The 16,363-nt window shown below is 47.4% G+C and overlaps 1 protein-coding gene across 2 annotated transcripts in view; it reads left to right on the plus strand.

The window, feature by feature from the left end:
* The window catches only part of ADCY10 (adenylate cyclase 10), a 70,360-nt gene that overhangs the window by 51,515 nt on the left and 2,482 nt on the right, over positions 1 to 16,363 (plus strand). The window contains exons 26-32 of one of the 2 annotated variants that reach the window (XM_053391342.1): positions 816 to 923; positions 3,691 to 3,866; positions 6,907 to 7,066; positions 9,555 to 9,759; positions 9,838 to 9,934; positions 10,524 to 10,639; positions 14,018 to 14,135. In XM_053391342.1, the coding sequence (XP_053247317.1) occupies positions 816 to 923; positions 3,691 to 3,866; positions 6,907 to 7,066; positions 9,555 to 9,759; positions 9,838 to 9,934; positions 10,524 to 10,639; positions 14,018 to 14,135 (980 nt within the window). The remainder of the gene's footprint in view (positions 1 to 815; positions 924 to 3,690; positions 3,867 to 6,906; positions 7,067 to 9,554; positions 9,760 to 9,837; positions 9,935 to 10,523; positions 10,640 to 14,017; positions 14,136 to 16,363) is intronic. The other variant, XM_053391343.1, reaches the window with a different exon arrangement.

Consider the following 16,363-nt stretch of genomic DNA (forward strand, 5'->3'; position numbering starts at 1 on the left):
CCTAAGACTTACATCCAATAGGGTGACCCCCGCAGGGACCGCTGTCTGGGGAGTGCCTTCAGCCCTGGCCCCCCCAGGGCACGTGGACATGGCCACTCCCCCCAGATCCCTGTAACGGGATACCCCAGCATTTGGAGGGGCAGGCGGAGACTACAACCACCCCTCCATCCAAAACAAAGGATTGCCCCAGTGCCCAATCAGTTGTGACAATTGCTATGAGGTAGGCAAAACCACCGGGTCACAGTGCCAATTAGCTCAGTGGGCAAATTCCTACCCGGCCCTATAAAGTGGTGATGACTGTAACGACAGCAAAATCATTGACTATCACCTTAAACCTAGGGTGGGTGGGGAACCTGGTGAAGGAACAAACAGGTAGTGCCCCAGGTGTGGGCTGATTAAATGGGCAAGGGGCAGACCCGAGGGAAGCCCACTCGCTCCGTCGGCTCTGCCCCCTGGCACAGCCCAAATCTCAGCCTTCAGCCCCATTTGCCAAAGCAGGATGCAGGCTAGGATCTGGTTTCCGATAGGCGACAGGGGCTTATGCTCCCACCGCCTATCAGGAAGGGCCCTGAAGTTCCAGTTCCCTCTTTGAAGCCTCTGCCGTCCCGCAATGCCATGGCGCTAAGAGGGGTGGGCTGACTTGCCAGAAAGGCAAAGAGGAAATCTTGTCCCCTCGCCCGTTTCCCTGTACTCCTCTGATGAGTGGAGAGTGTGCACGCTGAGCTCAACCCCAGATGCACCGGAATATGGGCAAGGGAATGGGAGTAAATGGATCAAGGAACTAAATATTCTGTTCTGTGTTGTCCTTCTTTGAGGCTTTTACGTATCTGAACACAGCTGAGCTCATGCTGAAATCTGTGAGTCCCAAGCAAAGAAACATTAGCTTGTTTGAGGAGTCAGTATTGCACAGCCTCAAGGGAGAGGTAAGAGGGCCTGCTGGATTTGGTTGATACGGGGAGGGTGGAGATTTCAAAGTACGAAGCCCTACATGGATTGAGTCCAAGCTTTCTGGAAGACTGTATTCCTTCATAGGAACCTCCCTGGGCTCTGCGATCTTCAGGGGAGACCTGTCTCTTGGTCCTGCCACCCTCACAAGCACCATGGGGCGGGGGCCCTCTCGGTGGCTACTCCCAGACTCTTGAACTGCCTCCCTAGAGATGCCCGACTTGTTCCTTCCTTGTTGTCGCATCACCAGCCGGTGAAGACCTCCTTCTTCCAACAGTCTTTTGGGAGCTGACTACTTTTAATGAGGTGGCTGATGCTGTGCTTTCTAAATTGCATTTATTTGTATGGCTTTCATAGATCTTACACACATGCACAAACACTTAATTCTATTCTATTAGTTTTTAATAGTTGGTCTGCATGCAGAACGAACAATGTGCACCTTATCACTTGGTGCACACATGCCCATAGAGATGGCCTGAGGGCTAGAGCTATGGGGCTTCCCTTTCTTCTCAAGTATGACCCCTTTCCCCACATTTCTATTTTTAAATCAATCCATCATTTCCTACCCAGTTGCTCTGTCAGAAGTCTTGTGCAGGCTGAGATGCTAATTCCACTCAAGTTATTTGTTAAAATTGAAATTACTATTCATTAAGCAGTGAAGGGTTTTCAAAATAGCAACCTTCTCAATTCTTAAAAATCAAGTTGGTTAATACTGGACAGTATGGGCAGAAAGCCACCGCCCTGTGGATGGCCGGTGAGGGTGGCTTAACCTTTTTGCTCCTCCCACAAGCTGTTTCTCCACCCCCATAGGAACTAATGGAGCCACTAATTCACATGGAGGCAGGAAAAAGACCCTGCAATGGCAAAATCAGATAATAGAATCATAGAATTGTAGAATTGCAAGGGGCCATGCAGGGCCGTCTTTAGCATATGTGGTGCCAGGGTGCAAAGATCTGCCCAGCGCCCCCAAATGTTCATCTTGCTGCTGCCGCCACTTCCTCCCAAGTAGTAATAAATGCTACTTTCACAGAGGGAAGACTGGGGGTGTGGGGTGAGGGAGGGAGGGAGGCTTGGGAAGGAAGCTGCACACCAGCCCACCAGCCATATAGTTGGCGGGGTGCAGCTTCCATCCTAAGCCTCTGCAGGGATCGCTCTCCTCCCGCGGAGGCTTGGGAGGCAAGCTGCATGCCCGCCAGCCTTATGCAGTGGCGTAGCGTGGGGGGTGCAGGGGGGGCCGGATGCACCGGGCGCAACCTCTGGGGGTTAGGGTTAGGGGGCGCAAATCCACGGGTTAGGGGGCGCAAATTACTTGCCTTGCCCTGGGTGCTGACAACCCACGCTACGCCACTGGCCATATGGTTGGGCATGCAGGGAAAGGGGAGGCCACCGGCAAGGTGTGCAGCTCCCCCACTCACTGGGGCACCCCTGAGAGGCCGGCGCCCTGGTGCAACGAACCACTAAGCCCTATGGGAAAGACGGCTCTGGGGCCATGAGGATCATCTAGTCCAACTCTCTGCAGTGCAGGAATATTTTGTCCCATGCAAGGCTCAAACCCACGACCCAGAGATTAAGAGTCTTGTGCTCCACCAACTGATCTGTCCCTCGTGGTGTGGTTGAGGGTAACCCATCTCTTGGGCATTCCACACTGGGATAACCTTCAGCTCCCACCCCTTGAGTAAGTTCCTTCTTTTTCTCACCCCCTCTGGGAAAACTGGCTACGATAGTTCCTACAGAAGTCGCTGCTGCTGTGTGGTGAGCAGAGCTGGTGCACACCCCACGATTTTCTTTGCAAACATTAAGTAGTGGTGTTCACTTTTATGAGCAACTTCACTCTGCTTCTTGCAGCAGCCCCTCTTGTAGGCACATACTCGCAATTGCTGCGTAAGCAACATGGATGATCATGGCCAAACGTTACTTCTGTTGGAGTCTTGCTACACAAATGCAATACTCCTTGCCCCATATCAACCCACCCCCACGCAAAGATGTGCCCAAGAGGCTCTCTTGCAGGTCCATGCGTTAAACAAGGTGTCCGGGATTCAGGGAGAGGCCAGTGAAGGCAGTCAAGGTCCTGTGTGAGCGTCTGGAGGCGGCTGGAGGATGGATGGCAGCTATCAGATTGAAGTTGAAGCCTGACAAGACAGAAGTGCTGTTTTGGGGGGATAGGGGGTAGGTGGGGTGGGGGACTCCCTGGTCCAGAACAGGGTAACCATGCCCAGGAAAGACCAGGTGTGCAGCCTGGGAGTCATTTTGGACTCACAGCTGTCCAGAGCAGCTGTCTACCAGTTCCATCTGGTACGCTGGCTGAGACCCTCCCTGCCCGCAGACTGTCTCACAAGAATGGTGCATGCTCTGGTTATCTCCCGCTTGGACTACTGCAACGTGCCCTACGTGGGGCTACCTTTGAAGGTCATCCAGAAACTTCAACTAATCCAGACTCCGGCAGCTAGACAAGTGACTGGGAGCAACCACCAGGACTATATAACACTGGTCCTGAAAGACCTACATTGGCTCCCAGTACGTTTCCGAGCACAGTTCAAAGTGCTGGTGCTGACCTTTAAAGCCCTAAATGGCCTCGGCCCAGTATACCTGAAGGAGCATCCCCACCCACATTGTTTAGCCCGGACACTGAGGTCTAGCTCTGAGGGCCTTCTGGTGGTTTCCTCACTGCGAGAAGCGAAGTTATCAGGTGATACTAAAGAACTCGCCAATAACCATTGCATTGTTGTCTCCCGCACGTCTCTGTAGGTCTCTTACAACATGGGTCAAATCAATCTGGCAAAAAAACTGGTGAAGAAGGCTTTGCGTTTATTGAAGAGAAGATTCCCAATGACCATTATAGGAGCCTTTTTCATGTCCATGGTGGAAACTTCCAAACACTTGTCTCATCAGAAGAAGCAGGTTCCTTGGCAAATGTCCAGTGGGTATGGTGATTCTGGCAAATTGTTTTTAGAAGGTGGAGTGGATGTGCTGCTGAGTTATAGAACTGAAAGGGGTGTTGTGGATCAACAGGTCCACTGCCGAGATCTCAAGTAACCTACAGTTGGGTGCCTGCCAAGCCTCTAGTAGGAAGCTTCTCAAGTCGAGGAATTGTTCCAACTCTGTCCCCCTCTAGGCAGCATATTGTTCTGCTCAACTGCTGTTTGGGCCATAAACTTTTCTCATAATATACTTAGCTGAAACCTACCTTAGAGTAAGGTGTTGGATTGGATTTTATCCCAGTCACTGTGCATAGGATGGACAATTGTTCCTCATCTTCTTAGAGAGGATGAGAAATACAGTAGCTCCTCGGATTATGCTACCCTCGGGTAATAATAATATTAATAATAATAATAATAATAATAATAATAATAATAATAATAATAAAATAATAATAATAATTTATACCTTGCCCATCTGGCTTGGCTTCCCCAGCCACTCTGGGCGGCTTCCAAAAATATATATTAAAATACTGTAACATATCATACATTAAAAGCTTCCCTAAACAGGGCTGCCTTCAGATGTCTTCTAAAAGTCTGGTAGTTGTTCTCTTTGACATCTGGTGGGAGGGCATTCCACAGGGAGGGCGCCACTACGGAGAAGGCCCTCTGCCTGGTTCCCTGTAACTTGGCTTCTTGCTGTGAGGGAACCGCCAGAAGGCCCTCGGTGCTGGACCTCAGTGTCCGGGCAGAATGATGGGAGTGGAGATGCTCCTTCAGGGTAACGTAAACTTTGGGTTGCAAAAGCGGCAAACCTGGAAGTGTTTCACTGCATGCGTATGAGCAGAAGCGCTCTACCATGCCGCGTGCATGTGCAGAAGCGGTCCCTCTGGGATCTCCGGAACAGATCCCGTCAGCAACCAGAGGTACCACTGTACATTTTTCTCTGCATCTGCACCTATGTTTGTGCTCCCACATCACCTGGTGCAAGACAGGTCAGTTTGCAGCCTTGTAACTCCAACCTGTCCCATCAGCTATGACGCATAGGTCAATCCAGGTGGGGATTCCTAAGACTTACATCAAATAATGTGACCCCCAGAAGGACCGCCTTCTGGGGGAATGCCTTCGGCCCTGGCCCCGCCTGGGCAGGAGGACATGTCTACTCCCCCTGGATCCCTTTAACAGGATACCCCAGCGTCTGGAGGGGCAGGCGGAGACTACAATCTCCCCTCCATCCAAAACAAAGGATTGTCTCAATGCACAATCAGTTGTGACGGTTGCTATAAGGTAGCCAAAACCACTGGGTCAGAACCAATTAACCTGGTGGACAAATTCCTGTTGTTGTTGTTGTTTAGTCGTGTCCGACTCTTCGTGACACATGGACCAGAACACACCAGGCACTCCTGTCTTCCACTGCCTCCCGCAGTTTGGTCAAACTCATGCTGGTAGCTTCGAGAACACTGTCCAACCATCTCGTCCTCTGTCGTCCCCTTCTCCTTGTGCCCTCCATCTTTCCCAACATCAGGGTCTTTTCCAGGGAGTCTTCTCTTCTCATGAGGTCGCCAAAGTATTGGAGCCTCAGCTTCAGGATCTGTCCTTCCAGTGAGCACTCAGGGCTGATTTCCTTCAGAATGGATAATAATAATAATAATAATAATAATAATAATAATAATAATTTATTATTTATACCCCGCCCATCTGGCTGGGTTTCCCCAGCCACTCTGGGCAGCTTCCAAAAGAATATTAAAATACTGTGATACATCAAACATTAAAAGCTTTCCTAAACAGGGCTGCCTTCAGATGTCTTCTAAAAGTCTGGTAATTGTTGTTCTCTTTGACATCTGATGGGAGGGTGTTCCACAGGGAGGGCGCCACTACCGAGAAGGCCCTCTGTCTGGTTCCCTGTAACTTGGCTTCTTGCAGTGAGGGAACCGCCAGAAGGCCCTCGGTGCTGGACCTCAGTGTCCAGGTAGAACGATGGGGGTGGAGACGCTCCTTCAGGTATACTGGACCGAGGCCATTTAGGGTTTTAAAGGTCAGCACCAACACTTTGAATTGGGCTCGGAAACGTACTAGGTTTGACCTTCTTGCAGTCCATGGGACTCTCCTCCAGCACCATAATTCCATAATTCAAAAGTATAAATTCTTTGGCGATCAGTTCTTCAGTGATCAGACAAATTCCTAACCGGCCCCATAAAACGGCGACCGCTGTAGCCACAGCAAAGTCCTTGACTAACAGCTTAAACCAAGGGTGGGCAGGCAGGGGAACCCGACAAAGGAAAGTAGGCAGGGCCCTGGGTGAGGGCTATTTAAATGGCCAGGGGGCGGACCCGAGGGAAGCCTTCCTGCTCCACAGCTCTGCCCCCTGGCACAGCCCGTGTCCGAGCCTGCATCCCCATTCGCCAAAGTGGGGTGCAGGCTAGGATTCGGCTCCTGATAGGTGGTGGAGTAAGGTTACCAGATTTTTTCCAGTGAATCCAGGGACACTTTTCAACTTCAATCGATTTTGTATGGGGGCTGATTTGTAAATCTGGGGACTGTCCCCAGGAAATGGGGATGTCTGGTGACCTTACGGCCATCCAGAAGGGGCACTGAGGCCATACCTCTCTCATTGGGGTCCCAGGTGAGTCTCTGCCACCCTGCGACCAAAAGAGGTACCGTATTTTTCGCTCTATAAGACGCACCAGACCACAAGACGCACCTAGTTTTTGGAGGAGGAAAACAAGAAAAAAAATATTCTGAATCTCAGAAGCCAGAACAGCAAGAGGGATCGCTGCGCAGTGAAAGCAGCAATCCCTTTTGCTGTTCTGGCTTCTGGGATAGCTGTGCAGCCTGCATTCGCTCCATAAGATGCACACACATTTCCCCTTACTTTTTAGGAGGGGAAAAAAGTGAGTCTTATAGAGCAAAAAATACGGTAAGCGGTCTTATTGCACCAGTAAATTGGAACTTCCTGGATTATCTCAAAGATAGCAAGGGGGAATGTGAGGAGAGCGGGTAGCCTGAGGCTTTCTGATCCCTTGCACTCCTATGGTATCTTTTATAGCAGGGAGAAGAAACTAGCTTTTCTGTACCAGCAAGGGCACTGCCTTTCCCTGCTGTGGCAGCTCTTCAGCCTGGATCTTGCCAGCAGCAGCAAAAAGTTCTCCCGCTTAGCAGCTCTCATGAATGTGAACTGTGCAGAAGAATCTCAAGACGAGTCCCAGGTACAGAAAGCTTTTGCTCCCGCCTTTTTGCTGGCTGCTCCTTCATGGGAAAATTTGCCCGTGAGGTGTGCAGCAGCACTTGGCACCGACTGCATCTTCCAAATCATATTCGTTGGCAGCTCTCTTTAGATGGCATTGCAATGATCAAACCTGGTTGATATGGAAGTAAGGACCAGCATAGCAAAATCTAAGCTGTCTAAAAGAGGGGGAAGCCTCCTGGACTATTAGGTAAAGGTAAATGGACCCCTGACCATTAGGTCCAGTCGTGACCGACTCTGGGGTTGCGGCACTCATCTCGCTTTATTGGCCGAGGGAGCCAGCGTTCAGCTTCTGGGTCATGTGGCCAGCATGACTAAGCCGCTTCTGGCGAACCAGAGCAGCGCACAGAAACGCCGTTTACCTTCCCGCTGGAGCGGTACCTATTTATCTACTTGCACTTTTGGGTGTGCTTTTGAACTGCTAGGTTGGCAGGAGCTGGGACAGAGCAACGGGAGCTCACCCCGTTGTGGGGATTTGAACCGCCAACCTTCTGATTGGCAAGCCCTAGGCTCTGGGGTTTAACCCACAGTGACAATTAGAGACTCCTAAAAAGGACACACCTAGCTCTATATTTCTCCGAAAGCAAAGCAAAAGGTCACACCGACCACATCATTCAGAAGTAGGCTTATCACCTCTAAATGTCAGGGAATAGCAGGGCTCTGAGGACTGGCAGGATTAGCTGAGGGGGGGGCAGGAGGCCGATGCAGGGGAAGGGAGTAGAGATTTATGGGGTTTTGTGCCAGAGCTGGAAGATGGTGAGGGGTCTGTGCTAGACCGTCAGACGAGGGTACTGGATTTTGTAGTGTAGACATTGCCATCCATTGCTCCAACAGTCCTGGCACAGCTGGCGCTAAACCACTGAGCCTCTTGGGCTTGCCGATCAGAAGGTCAGCGGTTCGAATCCCCGCGACAGGGTGAGCTCCTGTTGCTCTGTCCCAGCTCCTGCCAACCTAGCAGTTCGAAAGCACGCCAGTGCAAGTAGATAAATAGGTACCGCTGTGGTGGGAAGGTAGATGGCATTTCTGTGAGCTCTGGTTTCCGTCACGGTCTCCTGTTGTGTCAGAAGGTTTAGTCCTCCTGGCCACATGACCTGGAAAGCTGTGAACAAACGCCAGCTCCCTTGGCCTGAAAGCGAGATGAGCGCCGCAACCCCATAGTTGCCTTTGACTGGACTTAACCGTCCAGGGGTCCTTTACCTTATCAACAGTCAAGCTCAGAGAACAAGTCCAGGGAGGCGTACCAGCTGCCCAGCCATCAGAAGCATGTGTGTATGTGTTTGCATTAGTGCACCTCAGGAGCTTCCTGAGGTTCATGTTTTGTCACTGGCCCTTTATTCTTCCTGGGCTGAGTGTGCACAGGATCCTAAACTTGGGTCATCTCCAGACAAATGTTACCCACCCACCAGAGTCACTGACTCCCCCCTTGGCCCTCTCACTGGGGTGGAAGTCAGAATGAAAAGGGTCCTATTCCCCTAGTACCAGGAAGTCTAAAGGAAGAAGACAAGACATTATATTTATACGCAACAGTAGTTGCAAGGCTATTGATTGCGAAAAATTGGAAAAGTGGTAGTATACCGACAAAAACAGAGTGGCTTGCCAAATTATTGGAGTATTGCAATATATCCAAAACAATGGGAGAAATTGGAAGGATCTCAAAAGAGAAGATAGAGAAGAAGAGAAGGATTGAAATTAAGGGGTTTTCAGCTGTAATGTTTTGAGATAAGGATTTGCTGAGTAAATAATTTGAATTGGAATACAAGAAGGGGAGGTATGAGGAGGTCAGGGAAATATGTCATTGAAAATTAAGTATTGAGAACTGTATGTGGTTTTTTTTTGGTTTTTTCTTTTTGTTTGTATAAAATTGGAAACTTAATAAATATCTTTATAAAAAAAAATCAAAAGAGAAGATAGACAAGGACTGGAAGGTGTTTAAAGGATACTTGCAAAATTATATCGGAAAATCAGAACTCCTATTAGAATAAACAAGTTCCATTATAAATACTGAAATACTAAATAAGATGGATAACAATGTGTAACAGAAAAAGAAGCAGAAAATTGGTTTAAAAGTATGTGAAAGAAAGTAATAGAAGTGGAAAGGAATTGCAATTGAGTAGACTGGAAGTTTATCACAAGGGTGGGGTGAGGGGTGAGGGATGGTGGTGGGGAAATGAAGTATTTGTGGGATTGAGTGTGGGTATGTATGAATGTTCTTAAGGATTGTATGAAATGTATGTTTGTATATTCGTAACATGTATGTATTAATGTTGAATTATTTTAATAATAAAAAATTATTTATTTTTTTAAATGAAAAGGATCAAGGGAAGAACAGCATCAATTCAGAGGGCTTCTGATCTATCAAGCTGCTACCTAAATCCATTTTGAGTGCTGTCTGATCGAGAGCTCTCAATAGGTGACAAAGTTCACTTGTCTTATTGTTTGCATCGCCATAGATAATCTCCTCCTACATGGAATTCTCACTCTGCTGTCAGCTGATGGGCTACCAGCATGAATGGATGAAATATGAGTTAATGGCTATCCAACGTAGCGCGCACCTTCGAGTTGTTGGAGAAGAGCTCTTAATCATAGCTAAGCTGGCAACGTCACTAGCCTACATGAAGCTCTGCTTGGGGAACTTGCCTTTAGCTGTCCAGCTTGGTAAGTGAGCTGGCCGGCTCCCAAATACGACTTTTGGGATCAAAAGAGTGGCAATGTTATGCATTGCTTTCTTTTCAGGTTACCGGGCACACGAGCTGTGTGTGCAACTGAAGAAGCCCAAACTCGACTGCATTGTTCTCAACGACCTTTTCAACGCTCTTTTTCTCAGGACAAGGTACTTTGCCTCGTGCATCTCCCATTGTTGACTAAATGTCTTGCCAAATGAAGGTGGTTCTTTTAAAATGAGACTCAGAAGTAATATAAAACACAAGTGAGTGAGAAGATTAAAGATTTTATTCCAAACAGCAAGCAATATACAGTCGTACCTTGGAAGTTGAACGGAATCCGTTCCGGAAGTCCGTTCAACTTCCAAATTGTTCGAAAACCAAAGTGTGGCATCTGATTGGCTGCAGGAGCCTCCTGCAGCCAAATGGAAGCCCTGTCGGATGTTTGGCTTCTAAAAATAGTTTGCAAACCAGAACACTCACTCCCAGGTTTGTGGTGTTGGGGAGCCAAAACATTCGAGAACTAAGCTGTTCGAAAACCAAGCAAGCACTTCAACTTGGAAGATCTCAAAAAACGGTAAAGTGACTCCCCCAGATAGCCTCAGTTTACATGGCCGCCCTGCACACATTCCCATGACTGCAATCAGGGAGCAGGAATTCTAACAGTTTTGACAACAAACCAAGCCAGCCTTGGGAAGAACTGCAGTACCTTACCAGAACTGCCTGGAGAGACTTTTTTTTGCTTGTGCTTCTCTCTAGATACCAGGACTCTGTGCATGTGCTGAGCTGGCTGGAGGACTTATCCATGCGAGATGATAATGTCATTGGGCAGGCCTGCTTTGTGACCGGCTGTCTTGATCTCATGCTTTATGCTGGTAAGAACTGTGCGCTTATCACAATGTGGATGAAAGCCAGGGCTTTTTTTTCAGCCAGAACTCACTGGAACTCATTTCTGACACCTCTCAGGTGGGCGCCATTCTAAGAGAACAAGGGAGGTGTTCGTGGTGAGTTCCGGCACCTCTTTTTCTAGAAAAATAGCACTGTGTGTGACCTCCGAGAAACAAGCAGCTATCGGAAACATTGATAGCCCACCTTGTAGCAAAACATTCTCAAGGCACCTTGAGAAGAAGAAAACAGAGAGGAATGCCAAAGAAAAGAAGCAAGTATAGTGGTACCTCGGGTTAAGTACTTAATTTGTTCTGGAGGTCCATTCTTAACCTGAAATTGTTCTTAACCTGAGGTACCACTTTAGCTAATGGGGCCTCCTGCTGCCGTTGCGCCGCCGTTGCATGATTTCTGTTCTCATCCTGAAGCAAAGTTCTTAATCCGAGGTAATATTTCTGGGTTATTTCTGAGTCCGTAACCTGAAGCGTATGTACCCTGAAGTGTCTGTAACCCGAGGTACCACTGTAACTGGAAAGCATGGTCTCAAAATGTACAGCTATTAAGGCTGGTAAGGAGTTGGTTAAAGGAAAAGAAGGATGAGGTTTGTACCAAAGGGTATGTTTTCAAGTTGGAAAAGCATTTTCTGTAGGCAACACCTCCCTCGGGACTACGGAGGCAGTGGGGCAGACAGAGTGCTGCCTCTTGGACTGTCAGGAGTGCGTGCAGGAGCCGGGCCCTGTGACCAGTAGGGCTTTGCAGGACTGGGGCCTTCCTAAGTTTGTTCTAGAGAGGCAAGGCGTGGCCTCACAGGTGAGGCTGAATGGTAACTCACAGCACCTGGTGACAAGAGCCAGGAAGGGATATAAGGTCAGCATTTCCCTTCGGCTCTTTGCCACAGCAATACAGTTCCTGCCTTGCTGTGTTTGGCTTCGTGAATCCTTGCTTTTCAACCCTCGGACCCTTGACTTTGTGACTCCTTACTTCCTGACCCTCAGACTCCTGGTTTCTGCACTCTCGTTCTTGCTCCCACCCTGCCATCTTGCCCCCAGTCCCAACGTCCTCAGCCGGGACTTCAATCACCCGTGACATGGACTTCCGCTGCCTGAGGTGGGTGCATGACCCTGCCTCATGAGTGGGCCGGCTCTCTGCATTGGGGAATACTTGGAATGTCCCAACTGAATTTCACGATGGAATTTCATAATGCAGAGGATGTACAGTATTTTTCGCTCTATAAGACGCACCAGACCACAAGACGCACCTAGTTTTGGGAGGAGGAAAACAAGAAAAAATCATATTCTGAATCCCAGAAGCCAGAACAGCGAGAGGGAGCGCTGCGCAGCGAAAGCACACACATTTCCCCTTACTTTTTAGGAGGGAAAAAGTGAGTCGTATAGAGCAAAAAATACGGTAATTTCAGAATTGAAATCCATACGTTCAGTGCTTTTTTCTATTAAAAAAAAAACGTTAGGGGTACTCTCATTTTCCTACTCATATTGAAATACTGCCCCTCAATGAGGCCAAACTTAAATTCACAGAATGTTTAGGGTATGCGGACCCCTGCATACCCCCAGAAAAAAAGCACTCCATACATTTATTTCATTCCTCGTGAGACTGTATGTATAGGAGGGGCCCTGTGTTACCCGTTGCTGTTGGTTTTTTTAGATTTTATTTATGATTTTCAGGTTTATACATTTCAATAATTTTACAGTCATTTTAACATTTCAAAACTTGACCTCCTTCCCCCTCTTTCTGCGGTCCCTTAAATTTATTTTCTGCATATCCAACTTAACCTTAATTTGTTCATTTATTTATCTGCTTTAAATATATACCCTTATGAAACTGCAGGTTATTACAATAATCTTGCCGGTGTTCTTATCTGTTTACAATTTGTTTGTCAATATTCAATAAACCATTTCCATTCTTTTACAAAAAGTTTGTTATCTTGATTTCTTATTTTTCTGGTAGGTTTTGCCATTTCTGCATGTTCCATATTTTTTTGTGTGACCCAAAAATGTGTGTGTCCTCCCATTAAACCAGAAGACTGCACACCCTGCAATATACAATTTAGCCATTGTGGATTGGAATAATACTTGTAGTTTAATGGTGGGTTTTGGATATAATGGAGATGTAAAAGATTTGGATTATAATAAAAGATGCAGGAGGAAAGTGACTAACAATAGGACCCACAAAGGGGAGGAGGAAAGTCCAGGAGATTCTTTGGAATCTAATTTTATGATGTATGTTGGATATGTGATTGTAAAACTTTAATTTGAAAAACCAAATAAACATTTTCTTTTCTTTTTAAATATACAATTTAGCCAGTGCAACAAACACACGCAAACACACACACCTGTGAGAAGGGGCCACAGGTCAGCAGGCAGGCATGCTCCAAACATGTGTTGCAATTACTGTGGGAATGTTCAGGGAGGCTGGAGAGGATATATTGTTTAAGAATATCCTTCCTAACTTAGCAAGTCCCTTTACTTAGCAGAGTGCATTCCCCTTTTAAACATACAGTGGTTAGCTTGTTGCGAGCTTATTTAAGCTTCTCAATATAGGATTCCTGGTAATCCCCTTAGGTAAAGGTAAAGGTACCCCTGCCCGTACGGGCCAGTCTTGCCAGACTCTAGGGTTGTGCGCCCATCTCACTCAAGAGGCCGGGGGCCAGCGCTGTCCGGAGACACTTCCGGGTCACGTGGCCAGCGTGACATCGCTGTTTACCTTCCCGCTTGTAAGCGGTCCCTATTTATCTACTTGCATCCGGGGGTGCTTTCGAACTGCTAGGTTGGCAGGCGCTGGGACCGAGCAACGGGAGCGCACCCCGCCGCGGGGATTCGAACCGCCGACCTTTCGATCGGCAACACAATCTTGTGTAAAGTATTATAAAAGAAGTTTACTCACACATTCAGTTCACAGATGGATCCCTGATGGCAGACTTAGGTTACAAAGTATATACACGCGGAACTACAGTCATACCTCATGTTACGGATGCTTCGGGTTATGTGTTTTTGGGTTGTGGACTGTGGAAAACCTGGAAGTACCGGAACAGGTTACATCCGGGTTTCACCGCTTGCGCATGCGCAGAAGCGCCAGATTGCACCAGCGCCTGCGCAGATGCGGTGCTTCAGGTTTCGAGCGCTGCATGTTGTACTCTATCTATGTATCACATCCCACAATTACTGATAATCAATACATATTGTTAGCTCCCATGGGAAGCCATCAACAATCAGTGAGCAGTCCAGCTGAGTCCTTCTCCAAACTAGTTGTCTTCCAATTATTTTGCCATAGCTTTTGGGCATTTGGTAATCTCAGACTTGGGCTCTGATCAGAGGCAGGCTGCCTGTTTACAGGTGTCTTTCCTTTTGCAGGTTTTTCATTTAAGTCATTTGACTTCTGCCTGGACTTTGTTTTGAACCAACAAATGAACTGCATCCTTATGTCTCAAAACAGCATCATGCTTGGCCTGTATTCTTCTCTGGCGATTTGGTAAAGTTTAGCACTTGGTGTTTCTCATCTCAACCTTAAGACTGCATGTGGTGGACTTGTAAACGGGTAAAAGAGTATTGGGAGATAATCCACAATGAATTGAAAAAAAATGTTTAAAAGTACTTTTCAACGCCCCCCTCAAAAAAAAACTAGAGTCCTTTTTGTTGGGGATAATTTGGACTGAAATTCCCAGGTGTCAGAAAAGCTTATTTATGTATGCTACTACTGTGGCCCATGTTTTGTTAACCCCAAAATGGAAAATGAGCAAAGAAGAATGGCAACTTAAACTGATGGAATATGTGCAGCTTGCAGACCTAACATATAGAATAAGAGAACAAGAAGAACATACGTTTTGAGAAGATTGGAAAACGTTTATGGAATATATGGGAGGAAACTGTGTACACTTGAAAATGTTGACAGCATTAAGATAAATTCAACAGTGTAAATAAGTTTTGATGGATGCAATGACGAAATACTGAATGGTATAGTTTATGTAAAATATGCGGGGATTTATGATATGCAAAATACCATGGAAAGAGAAGAAGGGAAGTCATTGATATTTTAAGGATGTAAAACGAGTTTTTTAAATTGCATAACAGAAAATCTAATAAAAATTAGAGAGAGAGAGAGAGAAAGAATTGGGGGGGGGGCTGCCCCATAGATGGCGTCCCTGCAATACTTGCCTTGTTTCTTAGAAAGAAACAAAATGTCGTGGGTGAAAAAGACTGAAAAATATTTAAGCAACGTACACTAATTTCCATGTTTCTAGCCACTTATTCTAGGAGCAATACAGTACTACGTTTATTTGCCACTCTGTTTGGAGGGGCAGTGTTTGAGGTTGCCCTTTTCGGTTGCACAGCTCTACCTCTCTTTCAAATCAGAACCAGTGAAGGCGGTGAAGGTCCTATGTGAGTGCTTGGAGGCGGTTGGAGGATGGATGGCGGCTAACAAATTGAGGTTGAATCTTGACAAGACAGAAGTACTGTTTTTGGGGGACAGGAGATGGGCGGATGTAGAGGACTCCCTGGTCCTGAATGGGGTAACTGTGCCCCTGAAGGACCAGGTGCGGAGCCTGGGAGTCATTTTGGACTCACAGCTGTCCATGGAGGCGTAGGTCAACTCTGTTTCCAGGGCAGCTGTTTACCAGCTCCATCTGGTACGCAGGCTGAGACCCTACCTGCCTGCAGACTGTCTCGCCAGAGTGGTGCATGCTCTAGTTATCTCTCGCTTGGACTACTGCAATGCGCTCTATGTGGGGCTACCTTTGAAGGTGACCCAGAAACTACAACTAAGCAGAATGCGGCAGCTAGACTGGTGACTGGGAGCAGCCGCCGAGATCATATAACACCGGTCTTGAAATACCTACACTGGCTCCCAGTATGTTTCCGAGCACAATTAAAAGTGTTGGTGCTGACCTTTAAAGCCCTAAATGGCCTTGGTCCAGTATACCTGAAGGAGCATCTCCACCTCCATCATTCTGCCCGGACACTGAGGTCCAGCGCCGAGGGCCTTCTGGTGGTTCCCTCACTGCGAGAAGCCAAGTTACAGGGAACCAGGCAGAGGGCCTTCTTGGTAGTGGCGCCCGCCCTGTGGAACGCCCTCCCATCAGATGTCAAAGAGAAAAATAACTACCAAACTTTTAGAAGACATCTGAAGGCAGCCCTGTTTAGGGAAGCTTTTAATGTTTAATAGGTTACTGTATTTTAGTGTTTTGTTGGGAGCCGCCCAGAGTGGCTGGGGAAACCCAGCCAGATGGGCGGGGTATAAATAATAAATAATAATAATAATAATTATTATTATTATTATTATTATTATTATTATTATTATTATATAATGCAAGGCACTTGCAGCCTTAGAAATATCACAGCATCAAGGGTGGACCTTGGTAATAGGGCACCCTCTGCAAGGCCATAATCTGATGTGCCCCTTATTAAATGCCTCCCCAAAGCATAGTAAGCAGGGCGCTGGGCTTTGGGTAGGAGGTGCAGCGGCTCTAGGAGGTTCTTAGAGCCCTCCCAGCTCCTTCCCTAAGCTGGGCAGGCACATACTGGACTTTGGGAAGCAGGAGGGAGGATTCTAAGACATGTCAGCACCCTCGCGCTGTAGCCCCCTTCTCAAAGCAAGTGCTTACTGGCCTTTGGGAATATGGCGGAAAGGCGTCCACTTGGCCCCTGAACTCTTTGTGGGGAATCTGGTCGCGTTGCCCTAAATCCACCTCTGACAGTATT

The sequence above is a fragment of the Podarcis raffonei genome, chromosome 6, assembly GCF_027172205.1.
Source record: "Podarcis raffonei isolate rPodRaf1 chromosome 6, rPodRaf1.pri, whole genome shotgun sequence".
NCBI lineage: Eukaryota > Metazoa > Chordata > Lepidosauria > Squamata > Lacertidae > Podarcis > Podarcis raffonei.